Genomic DNA, 15,179 nt, shown 5'->3' with positions numbered 1-15,179 from the left:
GTCAGAGCTCAGAAACCAAAACTATGGATTCTGGTTTGTGCTCTTCTATCACCCCCTGTTGATATACTTCTTGGACTAACCTCAGTAGTAACAAAAGAAATGCAAACATTTTGCAAAAGGAAGATATTGATTAGAACATATGGGAGGCAAAGACTAGTGTTAGCAGTGAATGAATTGTGCTAACCTAACTGCCACTGCTGTGCAAGCTAAGCATATTTCACAGGCAAGGTCACCACAAAGGGAGAAGAAAGCCATAAGCGGTAACGTAAGACATCTCTCACCTTTAGGACCACTGGTTTGAAGGACAAAATTCACTGCAGTAGCTCTGTGAGGGGATCTCCCACCACTTAGAGTGGCACCTACTATTAACAGAATGAATGCTGATGCTTATTTTACACTTCCACTGAACATCAAATGGGACTGAGTTACACTTGCAGATGTAGTTTTTATGGTCAATTTGCAGCTGACAAGTAGTCTACATGAATATGCATTAGTGCTGAACTTCACAATTTGTGTGCCTTTCCACTTCAGTAGATGAGTCCAATCCAACTCAAAGATATGTATACATTAACTCAGCAATGCCATTTACAGCTCTTTCAAATCTCTTTCAGAAGGCATTATAGGAAAACAAACACAATGGCATCCACTGTCACTTGGTTAAGAAAACAGCTATTGTCATTTGGTTGAATATTTTTCAGGAAAAGCTGACAATTCATAGTTTTTTATTTTTTAAGTGATACTCTGGAAAAGCAGTGAATAATATGCATACATAACGATCACATCTGGAGCTAAATGCACCTTGCTGGCTGCAAAGGATCAAAATGATACACACTAGAAGGAAAAAGTTCTCACCATCCTGGCATGGTAGTGTATCAAATTTAGGACACAGGAGATGAAATCCATAACTATAACGAGCTGAGCAGAAGCTGCACTGTCTGCACAGCTGAGATGAGCCTGCCGCCACATTGCACAGTTACGTATGTAGATGTCAACTATAATTCACATGTATAAAAATTCACTCCAGCAGAGGAACTGTAGTCCTTAAGTAGTGAACTATGGCCAGCCTTCCGCACAGCTTCAAACACCCTCTGCCTATGCGTAACTCCTCTTACAAATCCTTTGTTTGTTTGGCCCAATCTATTTTCAGAAAAGGGCAGAAGAGAAGTACAGCACAACTCTTCTCCTTCCCCCACCACTGCATTTTACCTGCTGGATTGTTGAGTGCTGCTCTGAGTAATAGCAGTCACTCCATTTGCTAAGAATGCAGCATTACGGCCCATCATGAAAAGGAATCATTATGTTCTATCCTGCCTTTCCTGCTTGCTTTGGAGAAGTTAGAGTTTGGATGCAATTTTACTTAAATGATCCATAAGCCCAAACAGAAAAACACCACTCTCATGAGTCTAATTAATACAAATTGCCCTAAAAGCCAGTCATTTTGCTCCACTTTCAACGTATTTCCAAAAGGGAAAGCATTAAATCACAATGCTCTATTTCATTTGAAAATGTATGCATAGATGCAAAGGAATTCCTCAGTGGCTGTACTGAGGAAAGGTTCATTTTGCAGCTGTAACCTCAATTATGCTTGACATCCATAAGTAAGTACCTCAGATTCAAGGGTTTTTTCACTGGCAACATCACATTTCCATATAGAATGCGTGACATTCTGCCCTTCTAAAATTTTACACGAACATTAACTTCATTGATTTGTTTCTCTCCCTCCCAACTCGTACAACAAATTCTGCCACTAATTAACAAAAACACATTGGCATTTGCTTCGAAAAATTATTTGAAAACAAGTTAATGTTTAATCCTTTTCTCACTGTTCATCAGAAAGCAAATGCAATAAGTACTAAGAGCACCTACTTCTTAAATAAAAACGTGAAAGCTTTCTGGACTTTACATACTGAATTGTGATTTAAAGAAGTTACATAAGCTTCTGCTCTCACGGAAGAAACAGAGTCTGGCCCTGCTCCCACCAGCATGAAGGACAAGACACTTAGTATGTGACGGAACTGTCGGGTGTACTGGGCTACAAGGGTACAGAAAAAGTAATTAATGCAACTATGACAGGTTCCAAGTCTGAAGTGGGAGAAAAATCTTGCCTAGACTGTCTTCCTTATTGCAAGACATATGAAGTATCAATGCTGAAAGACAGCAATAGAAAGAGTCTTAGAGACAGACAGTTTCTAATATGATGTGCTACATAGGTTCCATGTAAGCTAAATAGTGACAGGTTAACGTACCCTGAAATGCTTCTTTTTTTTCCCAAATAAAAAGCATCTCACTCCCTGAAAGTAGTGCACCACCTAACTAGGCACTAGGTACACAGCTGTAAAAACTCTCCACCCTGGGCTTCTCTCAGATAATCAGAAGATGCAGACACACAGCTCGCTATTCCCAGTGTGTGACCCCGTGCTGGCTGTGGATACAAGGCACAAGAGCTGTTTTTTTTCTCTCATCACATTCAAGACTCCCACTGTGACAACACAAATAAAACCACCCCACCATGTTCAAAAACAAAATCCCTTTCTTTCAGCCAAATTCCAAACTTAAGTCTTCTCCCTTCACTGAAGGGAGGCAATGGCGTGTTATTTCAGAGTGCCCCTAAAGATAACCCTGAGGAAACAACAACAAAATCAAACAACAACAAAATTTTGCTTTTGTAGATATTTGTCTTCCTTCAAAAGCTGCCAAGAACACTTGGCAAACATTATCATGAAGAAAATTCCTATCTTCTGCAAGAGCAATAGTACAAGTCAAATCCAGCAGAACTATTCAGTCAGTGTCCTGGTTTCAGCTGATACAGTTTTTTAGTTTCTTTTTTCTTCATGGTATCCAGTAGAATATTGTATTTTAGCTTTGGGAGAAAAACAATGTCGATAACACAGCAACATTTTAGTTTTTGCTGAATAGAACCAAGGACTTTTCAACTTCATGTACTTCTTGTACTACTCTGCCAGCGAGGGGGGCTGAACAGGCACAGGGAGCTGGAAAGAGACAGAAGCAGGACAGCTGACCCAACTGGCTAAAGGGATGTTCCATACCACATGAGTTTTGTGAAAAAAATCTTCAAGAACTGTAGGGAGTTGGCTGGGGTCAGACACTGCTCAGGGACTGGCTGGGTTAAACCACAACATCACTATACCTTGTTTTGATAAGATGCCGTGGAGGTGATAATCCAGATTTAGGACAGCCTCAGAGAACAGGCTGGTCTAAGCCAGGATCAGATGGCAATATCTCATCTCCAGTAATGATCCCACTAATGGGAAAAGCAGTGAGTTTGTTCAAAATTAACCAAATCTAAGGTCTGCTGGATGATTATTACTAGTTAAATAAAAAAGTTGTTAACTCTTGGTTGAAAACAATCCAATTCTTAAACATGCAATAGTTTGACCTCCTTCAAGGAAACCAAGGCCTAACACTAAAGTCTGTATTCACTGCTACTTTTCTCAAAATTCTTGATAACAGAAGATCCCTTTAAGATAACTGAACTTGATCACTCTCAGAATTGGCTAAGAGGTCGGTGAATCACCTCCAACTGCAAAGATGCCATGTACACAGGCTCAGTCTGCTGAACTTCTGATCTCCTTCTACATATCCTATCTTGTCTTCAGAAACGTCAACGGTGAATGGAATTTCTCTGAAGCCATCTAGGTTTCTCATAATTAATTTAAACAACTGATTCTGGCAGATATTTTTCCATCTTCTAAATACTTCACTTCTGTAATCTTTGCAAGCTGAACAATACTTGGAATTTTAAGTTTCTATTAAAAGCTCTTCAACACAGTGGAGTGCAATTCCACTTACTTTACTCCATATAATAATGCATACAGTATCTCCACATATAAGAACTGCCATCCCTATTTTTCTTACTGTTTAGTAAAATGATGAAGTCATAAGGAGATCCAATGGACAGAATCTGAAAGCAGAAATTTTGAAAAGGAGATCTTGTGCAAACGTTAGACGATGAAAGTGATTAACCATCTGAACGGCTTATCCACTAATGTGGTACATTTTCAGTCAACTGAAGCTATTAAACCAATACATTTTTTTCCAGCAGACATGCTTTAATTCATCCAGAAGTTATGGAAATCTGCACAGAATTAGTAGGTGAAGTTCCATCATCCCTGTCATGCAGAAAATCACTCAGTCAAAATGATCCCACTTTAAATTTCAATTTCTATGACTTGCGAACATTTTCTGGCCTGTAACACAGCAGTCAGATAAAGCTAAGCTCAGGCAGGACAAAGACTATGCTTTCTAAAGAGGTGGTGGCTCTCTCAGCATCCTCCTTAGGGGGGAATCAGACTGTTAAACTGCTGAAAATTGTGCAGGTCTGTTGGACAAAAAACAAAACATTGCACACAGACCTGATCCCAGCAATCTATATATTTCATAACCTCCAGGCTGAATAACTGCAATCCTCCCTAAGTGGGAAGGAAACTGCACATGTAGGGCTCCCTCTGGCACAGAGCAGAACAGCCCATCTGCTGGCCAGTCCAAGACACTGTGCACACATCAGTGCTGTCCTGACTGCTGACTGTCTCTTTTGCCAAAATAACACAGTTCAGAGAGCCTGTCCTAATTAATATCCTCAAAGGACTAGCCCTCATTACCTGTGAAAGTGTCCATTGGCTCCATTTGGCTGAAGCACGCAGTTTACAAAGGAAGGGTTCAGAGAAGGAAGTTCCCCACACAGTGTGGACTGCTCTGACTACTTCTAATGGACCCACAGGGAACAGTAAGCCTACTAATGGTTGGCTGGGCCTCACACCTCCTGAATATCTGCAGGGATCTGTGAACTGGAAAAGGCTCTGTGCATGCCAAAGCAAATCAGCCATCCACTAATTCCTAAATTACTACAAGCTCTCAGCATCCAGCTATGAACACCAGCAGCACGCAGGCTAACATGCTCCTCTTCTTGGGCATCCCATTACAGCTTGACAACTCTGCGAGTTGGAAGGCTGACTGGGCTCTTCTGCAGACAACATTCAGCTGCTTCCTCCTGTCCTTGCATTGAATGGTTTTCCAGATAGTTGGATCTGGGCTTGTAAGCTGAGCACAACAAAGGTCCAGAACCACACAATGCTGAGCAGTTTGTTGCTTATTCACCAGCAACGACCCCAGGCTGCAGGGCATAAAAACCTCTGTGAAAAGTAACTGTTTGCACAGTCATGACTTCACCCCCTTCCATCTGCCTCAGTGCACAGAAGAAAATAATAATGCTTATAAATTTAACTATCTCCTGTACACCAGAAGATTTTCTTCCCTCCCTATTAAACAAAGAGTTGTACTGTACATGAATCCCCCTGGAAATATGGAACAACCACAGCTGCAAGTATGACTAATAGCTGACCCAGACTGCTACAGATGGCAAACAAACTGAGAAAAAAACTGTGAAGTTAGGTCTTCTTTCATGCTGCTATTGTATGTATGAAAATAAAATTATATTGAGAAATAAATAGATTTCTACTTACTGATACAAGAAATAAGATCATTAAATCTTTCCTTAGGAAAGACAGGATTTTCCAGCCCTCGGAAATAGAGCTTCAGTACTCCAGCAACTGAGTTAATGTCATGGTTACTTTGGTCATCTGCCAAAGGATTTTCACCTTAAAAAGTAAATAAAGTGAATTAAAACATGCATAAAAAGGAGCATTTTTTCATGAAGCATTTTAATAAACGAATGACATTTTTTCTTGTTGTTTTTACTACGTAGGAAGTGGCAATGCAAGCATGCAAGATAATAAACACTGGCTATCCAATAAAAACTAGGCTATGATTAAACTGAAAATGTCAGCTTAAATAAAACTTCATTTGCAGTACAGAACCCAGCAATCTCTTAGGTCCTGAACTTCCTAACAGGCATTTGTGGACATGTTATTATTTACAATTAGTAAATTAAAAACACTGTATGTGCTTAATTGAATAAGGTTTCTCAGACTATTTTTTGAGAGCTTACATAAAAAAATGGAATTAGATAATTCTTTGAATTGCAAATTTGTCTTAATTCTGAAAAATTAAAATGTTCAGAAATTTATGGAACCATTTGGTGAAAGCACTGCATGGAAACTGAAACTCTAAGGCCCATGACTGAACTATGTCTAATTCTGAAAATTTGGACTTCATTTTGAAACGCTGCAGAACGTTTGCACCTTCCAGAATCACACTACCTAGGAGAAGCAGTGAAAAATAGGGCATATGCAGGAGTTGGCAAATAGGAGAATGTGCCTCTACTTCACAGATAAAAACAGCTCATTTGCGTATTTTTTCAAGGACCAGATCTAGTGTAACAAGATATGCAACTAACAACAGGGAGAAAAATATTGTGTGTATTCTTTCATGCTTCCAGTCTTAAGATTGACTGCCCCAAGGGCTTTCTTAGTAGCACATGATCTGTAAAAGGTTCTTCTGGAAAATGAAAAAAAATAAGCAGCTTCCAAAACCCAAGAAAAGAGAATATAAGACTAAAAAGAGATAAAATTGTAACTAGTGTTAACACAATTAGGGGATTGTTGGACTCTATCTCCTATGAATCCTAAGCTTGCTGCTGCAAGCCATCCACGTGCAAAAATCTACTTTTCCTTCCTGTTGTATTTTCCCTAATTCTTCCTCTGGGGCTGAAGATTCCTTCAGGAACAAAAACTGAAAATGGAATGACTCATTCACAGCCTGCATTTGCATTGACCTGTACGTCCCTTGATAGTGATGCCACTTTGGCACAGGGGGTAGAAAGTTAAGCACTTATATTCCAGAAAATCAAGTAGCACCATTCTCAAATTGCTTTAAGCAGTCTCTTGAACCTAATTAAAAACATAATATTTCCTTTTTAAGAACCTTTAAAATAAAGACTAAGTATTCCTTGCTTTTTAGCCTAACAAAACCTACCTCAAGCTCCTGGGACAGCTGGGGGAAAACCACGTTCATGTCATCATTACACTTCACCTTTAAGCACACGATGGTGCAAAGTTTTAGGTGTAGTACACAAAGTGCATACAAACTGCTTAAGTGGTCAGGAAAGTAATTAGAATTTAAAAGGCCTTTATATATCAGACATTAGAGTGCTTGAATAAACAAAAATGCAATTACCTCTCTCAAATGAATTTTTAATATCATTCACCTCCACCTGGGAACCAGACACTCTAAAAATTCCCTGATGCTGAAGACCTGCAGCAAAGACAGGAGACAGCGCTGAGAAATGAATCTACTTTCTAAACAGTTTTCATCCCTATTTTTAAAACAAATCAAATGCTTTATGGGAAAGATACATTCAAAGGCTCAATAAATCAAGTACATAACGTATTTCAGTGCTTACCATATAAGTTGATAAATCTGATACAGCTTTCCACGATGAGAGGAATGACTTGTCCTGAATCCTGGTAAAAATAAGAGCAGAAAAAGTACACTGCACATTTGAAAAAGGCAAATTCCCTTCTCTGGAGTAAATACAAGAAAAAGATTTCTTTTTTTTTCTCAATCCAGATGGACATACAGTGCTGCCAAAAAAACACATAAAAATATCATTCAGGGTGGGACGGAAAGGAGCAGGTGAAGAGAAAGGATTACGGTTCTTAATGAAAATCACTGAATCAGGAAAATCATAGACTTCATTCTCTGCCTCTGCCATTTTATCTGGCTAACACTATAGTGACATCTAAGCTCACGCATCTGGTTTAGATTTTTGAAGCAAAATGAGCTAAAGCAGTGAATTTACCTTTTTAGAAGTTTGTTATTAGCAAGAATACTTCATGATGAAGATTCTGCACTCATTTAACCTATCTTTTTTTTTATCTGATGGAGAAAGTCTTACATGGGTCTAATGACACAGAGCCTAATTCCTAGAGATGCTTTCTCTTTGGCTAAAAGTTACGACTGAGAACAGTTGACCAAGCCTTTTCTGGACCTGTTAAGACTATTAGAACAGTTCTCGAAGAGTCACCAAATGACTCTGCGTGGGGTAGTGGCTGTCTCCCTCCTGACTCACTCCTGATCCGCGCACCCTAAAACATAGTGGACGACCTGCACGTTATTTCAGGCTACACAAAGCACAGGGTGGTGAACTGAGGCCACTTCCAGCCAAGCACAGTGCACAGCTGCCTCTTCAGCACGATCGGGGAATGGGGAAGGGAGGTCATGGCCTACATCTCACCACTTTCAGCTGGCAGAGCTCATGGATCAGAGCTATTGGTCTCAGAAATCACAGAACAGCCAGCTTATATGCACATTTTCAATTTAACAGAGATGATTTAAAAAACGGAGAAGAAATGCTTGTGGTGGTAGGGGGAGAAGAGGACCACTATACACCAGCTTTCAGTGAGCTGTATTTTTCCTTTAAACTGCTTGTTTTCCAAAAGAACTGTCATAGTCCTTTAGTTGTGTGTTTTGGCACCTTAAAACATGGATGTCTTACCCAATGCACTTTAATGACTACAAGTCACCAGATATCTATTAGAGTTATGAATCATATGATTAAAAATTATTTAGAAAAGTTAGTGCTTATGCTGGAAAAATTATTATTTCATAAATAATAAGTACCTTCAAAATTCTTGTCTTAAAAGCTATAATTTTTCTTTCCAAACGAACTTCAAATACGCAAGCACTCAGGGAATTGACCAATTCATTTATAAGTCTAGCATAAATGCAGTTTGTATTATAAAACCATGAATTCAAAACCTGAAACTCAGAATACACATTTCCTCTTACAAACTAGTTCTTCACATTTTCATACTAAATTACACTAAAGGGAAGTTTATGAATTGAGCTCAAGTAGACAAAAAGTCAAGTGCTAGAAAAAAGTGACTGAAAAATAACACTCTGAAGCAACAAAATAAGTACTTCCTGAGACAACCTAACTCTTGGTTTTCTGTGTCCTACATATTGTTTTAGTGGGCCTCAACAAAGAGAGTAACAGTAATTTCACTATTTCAGTTGTGGCTTGTTTGTCTTTTAAATCAAAGCCTAGCAAAACTGGCTAGCCAAGAACCAATAATGTCTGGATGATCACTTTCTTTTTGAGAGGTCTCATGACTCAGTAAGAGTTGAATAAAAAGACATGGAACAAGTCAATTGCTAAACCAGAAATTCTGTAATCTTCACAAACATCGAGCACTCTAGTCCTCCAAAAAAGCAGAGTATTAGAAAACATGCACAACATGCACCTGTATCTCCTGTTAGTACACTGGTTCATGCAATGAATGTAAAGCTTCTGAAAAGATAATGTTTGCAGTAAGAAATTACAAACAAAAAATTACTTTCATACTCGTTTGTGGAGAATCTGGTAGAGAACCACACACAACTTTGTAGTGAAGGAATTCCTTTAAGTATCAAACCAAAAGCTTACGGTTTTGGATCCAATGACAGGGAAAAGATATGTAGTAGCAATCTGAGTTGGTGAAAAGTCAAGAACAGTGTGACCCTCCTGCTGCTGCCAGTTTGATCTGATGTGTGCAGTCAGCGAATGTAAGTTTGAGACTAACTATCCTATCTTATGATACAAAAAATAATAAAAAACAACTGGGCTAACTCCCACACTGTCAAATGAGGCTACGTACTTTTTGAAAGACTGCAGAACTCTCTCCACTTGCAAGTAAGCTCTGTCACCCACACTGCACGTAGCGTAACCCTCTTCAGCACGAGGGAAAATGACAGGACAGCATTTCTCCTAACTTCCTCTGCTCTTCTCTAATCCAGTGGCTTTCTGCTGTGGGAGTTTCTGTTTCTTTGCTTACTTTCTTGAGCAAAAAACAGTTCTGTTGCACCATGTGATGATTTCCCGAAAGTCTCTGCCACCACTCACATAACAATAACAGTTTTTCCACATAGTTGCACTGGGACTGGCTGCTAAACAGTTACAGCGCTACAGCACAGAATTAGTTCTGCAAAATACTCTGCTAACTGCCTTGCAGAGGGAGAAAAAAAAAAATCATGTAACATTCTAACTCAGTTCACAGGGCTTGCAGTCAGGAATTCTTTTCACTGTGTATCAATGTATTGCTACATATTTTTTTTTAAGCTAGCTTTCTTTTTGCTCTGGCAGCTATTGTCCAAAACCACAAACTAACTGGGAGGGGTAGCAGCTTGTTAATGAAGAGGGAATATCCTCATCTAAGGCTACAATCATTCCGTTAAGCCATGGTTCAGTTTCGCCTGCCGTACTTTAATAACATTTCTTAATGCAAACTTTTCCCTTCAGTTCAGTGAAAGAACTAATTTTGAGCCAAGGGTGAATGAAGCCCAACAGTGAGGCAGGGATGGTTCTCTTTTCACCAGAACTATACCTGATGTCTTGCGTGAGAGTTCCTTCGGCCTCGGCTAGAAGCATTATTAGAAATAAAAGTATGAAAAAGAAGAAGATAGTAATTACAGCAAAGGTACAAGATCCAGAATAGTGGTGATCATAATTTCACACAATATAATAAATTCCTAAAGTCACAGGAAATCAAAAGCTGGATATGAAACCCAGGCTAATACTGCTTCTTCGCAGACTTTAAATACTGAATCTAACTAAAATGGCAAGCTAGAAACTGTGCTAAGTGTGAGTTACACCACTATACTCTATCTTCTACATGATGCTATGTTTCCTCATAAAACCAAGCTGTCAGTACTATCCCTACTCGATTAACAAAATCGTAGGAAGACTAATGTTGAGTATTGAATCCTCCTCTTTCCCTCTGACTTCAGGAAGTATTATATTGATCAACTGGGAAGACAAGAACCCCAGGACAGACTTACACATAATGATCTGCCTCAGCTCACATGAGGCTGTGACCATTATAGTAAGAAGTGTTGAGATCAGCCACTCCAGTGGCTGGTGCCAGTACCTTAATGAATGACTCCAGATCACCATTAAACAACTTAGCACTATACTGTGATCGGGGTCTGGACCTCCTGTGTTTCTGGGGCTTAGGGGGAAGATTTGGAGGCCTAAGGGAAGGGAATATGATTACTGTGAAAGGTAGAATTAAGTCAAACAATAAAACAAAATGTCTGTAAACTCAGCAAAACAACAGAGTATTGTGAAGGGAAAAATAAAGTAATTATCAGGTACAGATTTTCCAACAAATTTAACTGTAACATGTGAAGAACACATCCATTAACAATGCATTGCTTATGCATAAATAATGCCATTCTTTACCAATCCCCGCTTTGAAGTTGCACCACATACATTTATTCTAAACACTGTGCAAGTGGAACAGCCATTTCTTGTTGCTGTCATCTAAAACATCTACAGCACCACTGGAATTCATCCTGCCAGCCACGGCAGAACAGAAGGTACTCTAAGCACCTCAAGCAGGAAAGCTGCTTCATGCTGGAGTAGCTTCACATTCAAGCTGCTGAGCACAATCCTATGACTCTTCAAGACCAAACTGTCTGCATCTTCAACTACAGTCAGTAAGATTAAACAGTTTTAGCCTTTGACATTCAACCACCAATATCTTTGGAGAGTGCTCCAATTTGTCACTGCTTTTCAACTGGAGCCATCTATAGAAGAAAGGTGAATTCAGCTGATGGAGCTACAACGGCCACAGATCAGTGGGAAGAAAGGAGCTCTGAAGTCTGCTGAGATGTCTCCAGGAATACTGGGGACCAGGCAGAAGAAATTATATAAAACCAAATGGTCTGGGCAAATACAGAGCTAGAGCTGCATCCAAACTTTTTAGCATAGAGGACAAAACTTTTGTTGTTGGTGGCTGTTTTTTTTAAATTCAAGATAAAGGGCAGTGGCAATGCCTCTCCTATTTGGGAAGCAAAAACAGAAAGAGGAGGCACTGACCAGGGATGGAATAACTGAGAAGGGCGAGGAAGAATAAGATCAGATAGGCTGGGCTGGAAGTTCCTGCTCTCACAGGGTTGGGAAAGGTGGTGCCTGCAGCAGTGATACAGGCAAGTGGCAGCTGCAAACCCTAACAGTTGCCATTGCCCCCCACAGCCTGGTAGCCCTGGGGGCTGTAATGTGCCTGTCTGTGTTTATGTCTGGAGGCAGCCTCACAGGTGTGGCATTACACAATGGAAAAAGTATGTGCTGCACAAAGAAGGGAGACCTAACATGGCCTCTCTTCTCTTCTGGGAATAAACAGGCCCTCTTAAGCATCACATACATGGATACTGAGGTAATGAGGTACTCCTGCGCAGAGGTAAGTTACCAAAGATGTGGCCTATCCCCTAAAATTCATGTCTGTATTAGTTTCTTCTGAGATGAGCATCTTAATCAACAGTTTTTCCTAGCAACAAATATTCCCCTCCAATTCACAAATTTAACATGTTTCCCAATATACAATTATTTTCAGTGATTTCCCTGCCTCTTCCACCCTTGACAATGGCCTAAGCAGCTCACAAGAATAGGGAAGATGAACAGGCAGTTCTTAATCCATCAGCATGTGGGAACAGAAAACGCTGCGTGTTTAAACACACAGTACCTGCATACAGTTTAGGTAACAATAACAATAATGCTATACAGCAGTAGGAAATTGCTCTAAAATTTGTCATTTCTTTTTTGTTTTACATTTGTAGCTCTGTAAATCCAGTTAAATAAAAATGTCTTACCTTGTTGTCATATATTCAGCCCTGTGACCTACAGAAGTTCAATAAGCAGGAAACAATTATTTGCATGTTTTAGGTAGGTTTTTAGCTTTCTGCACCTAAATCATGCTTGACAAATAGCTTTTAACCCCAACTTTCATATTAACAGCTAAAGATAAACAATTATACAATTAACAGACAATGCAATTATCTACCATCTCCAGAGTTACATTTAGAATACAAACACAACCCACGTTACCAACAACTAAGAAGCCTGCCCACAGATTAAAGGATCATTTCATACTGTAAATAATTTGAAGCAAAACTCCAAACAACACATGTTGCTTATGCTCATGTGCTTTTGTGGCTAAATCAGTATGGAGATAGAGCCGTGCCAATATTAGATTATACCTCCTGCTATGCTTTGTGTCTAAACCTGTTCAGTGTTGAAAATAGAGAGCTCTGTTTATCAGTGGCTTGCTGCTGAAAGCCTTTACTCTCTTTCATTTGTACACTCCAGGAAAAAAATACAGTGCTATCACCAGGACATGCAATATAGACATAAGAACTGTGACAATTGCACAGAATAGTACAAAAATAAATACTGTACTCCAGAAAGGTTTAACCTTTGTAGAACAACAGATCAGTAAGTTAGGCATGTGCTCCATGCAAATGTAAGATAATGGCAAGCAAAATAATCAAACAGAAGGAAGGTCATGATAAGGTATGTTCCACCAGTCTAGTCTTCCCCAAGGGAGACTGTGCTCTATTAATTTACTAGAATTCTTTACACATCAGTTTAATACCAGACAAAGGAGAATCACTGGAATTTATTTATTTATAAGTTCTCTAATCAATTTCTTCAGGAGAAGCTACTGAAGTAACTACACAACCATGGATTGAAAGCCAAAATAAAATGGCTCATCAAGAAACTAGTGAATAAAAGGAAATGGGATTGAATTAAACTGTCTATTTTTATCATGACAGAAGACTAACTTCTGAGTCATTTACTCAAGCCTTCCCATCACGGCCACTTATGGAACACACTTACTAGTGTCTCAGAGAGATCACAGCAGCTAAGGAGGCAAAAGATTGTGCAGGTAACTAAAATACTTTTGTATCACGTCCTGACCAAACTGTGAAGTTGTTTAGAGGGGTTTAATTATGAAGAAGACATACAATGGCAAATTGAAGTCAGTACTGACAAGTTCAAATAACAGATACCAGAGAAGAAAGAATTAAACACTTATGGAGCCAGTAGAACTACATATAACTATGCTGACTCAGAAAATCATTCTGAGCATCTCTTGGACTACAGGTCTAAGGCCACTGCTCAGTTTGAAAGTGACACCAAAAAAGCTCCCTAGACTGCACAAACAATGAAAATTGGCGATATACAAAAATAATATTGCTATGTGGCAATGTCCTGTGCAACTCACATATTGTGTGGTACAATTTTCTACCACATTCTGCAATAACAGAAGGCTGGGGATCCACTGGAAGTGCCACAAAGAATAAGTTCTGGGGAAAAAAAAATCTCCAGCATTAACAGGATGTGTAAAGATTACTGGCCATTATTTTACAGAGGTGTAGAAGAGGCATAAAGAAGAGTATGGTTGATAATAGATGATGTGGAAAAGGTAAGCCAGGAACTACTCCTTTCCATGTCACATAACCACAGGAAATTAATCTCAATATCTAAATTATTAGTAAAACAAAAGATGTTAAAAATCCTAAGATTGGAGGATTTAAAAAATATCTCTGATGTTTAACAAATTATGACAAAAACTATGGGACACAGAGTCAGTTTCTTTTACAATTGCTTATTCCCTTTCTTGCCTTTTTCTTTGCTCTGCTCAACAGACAAGCCTGAAGTATGAATGAGCGTGGGTAAGCATGCTTCCTATGTTTAGTACTAACATTGCTTGAATATTTCTCATTTATTCTTCCAAATCTGCAGTTGCACACTTAGCACAGAGCACTTCACCTATCTTCCTTGTGCAGATCATGAATATGCATCTAGGAAGCCCATGAAGAGCAATGGATGTAACAGCTATATGATTGGTTGGAATAGAATCCAAATGCTGTCAGTGCTGTGGATCACATGCTAATCTGGATTTATTCTGCCTACGTCTTTACACTGTACAGGTTCGAACAAAAGCTAGAAAAACTTCCAGTTCAGACCATCCACTTCCCCTCCTCTTTTATCCTTCTTCCCTCCTCTTCTCCCTCCTATTTTCTCCTGCATTGTGTAGTTTGGCACTCTGTTATTTGTCAGCTGTCTTGCTGACATGGAAGTTTCCAGAAAAGGCAGAAAGGCAGTTTAAGTAGAGAAGGAGAGCTCACTTCCTAAAAAAACCATGTCTATAGTAGCTACACTGATCATGTTCTTAACTTCACAGTAATTCTACTCTTTCAATCTCCTCACTCCAGGCACATGCAGAATACAGGTTTTCCTTCACAGGCATGTACACTGACATGTCTCAAAAAATAGGGAAATGAAGTTTTTTTTACCTACAAGAACAAGGGCTTTTGCTCCAAATACCAGCTTTGAATGAGCGTGTCCACATTTCAGATACTATTTGTATGTGCTACAGCATGATGACAGAAAAATAACTAAGTGGAAAAACACTGTGGGCAACAAAGATAAACAATTT

At 39.2% G+C, this 15,179-nt stretch overlaps 1 protein-coding gene across 2 annotated transcripts in view; it reads right to left on the bottom strand.

Annotated features, from left to right (window-relative positions):
• The window catches only part of SRGAP1 (SLIT-ROBO Rho GTPase activating protein 1), a 139,539-nt gene that overhangs the window by 21,511 nt on the left and 102,849 nt on the right, over window positions 1–15,179 (bottom strand). The window contains exons 11-15 of one of the 2 annotated variants that reach the window (XM_042872573.1): window positions 12,547–12,574; window positions 10,824–10,926; window positions 7,319–7,379; window positions 7,093–7,170; window positions 5,481–5,615 (exon numbers count right to left, since the gene is read on the bottom strand). In XM_042872573.1, coding sequence (XP_042728507.1) covers window positions 5,481–5,615; window positions 7,093–7,170; window positions 7,319–7,379; window positions 10,824–10,926; window positions 12,547–12,574 — 405 coding nt within the window. Of the gene's footprint in view, window positions 1–5,480; window positions 5,616–7,092; window positions 7,171–7,318; window positions 7,380–10,280; window positions 10,315–10,823; window positions 10,927–12,546; window positions 12,575–15,179 lie in introns of both variants that reach the window. The other variant, XM_042872574.1, reaches the window with a different exon arrangement.

This window comes from Lagopus leucura, unplaced genomic scaffold (assembly GCF_019238085.1).
Source record: "Lagopus leucura isolate 7727_CA_CO unplaced genomic scaffold, USGS_WTPT01 Super-Scaffold_100008, whole genome shotgun sequence".
Classification (NCBI taxonomy): domain Eukaryota; kingdom Metazoa; phylum Chordata; class Aves; order Galliformes; family Phasianidae; genus Lagopus; species Lagopus leucura.
This window is presented reverse-complemented; position numbering and strand designations above follow the sequence as displayed.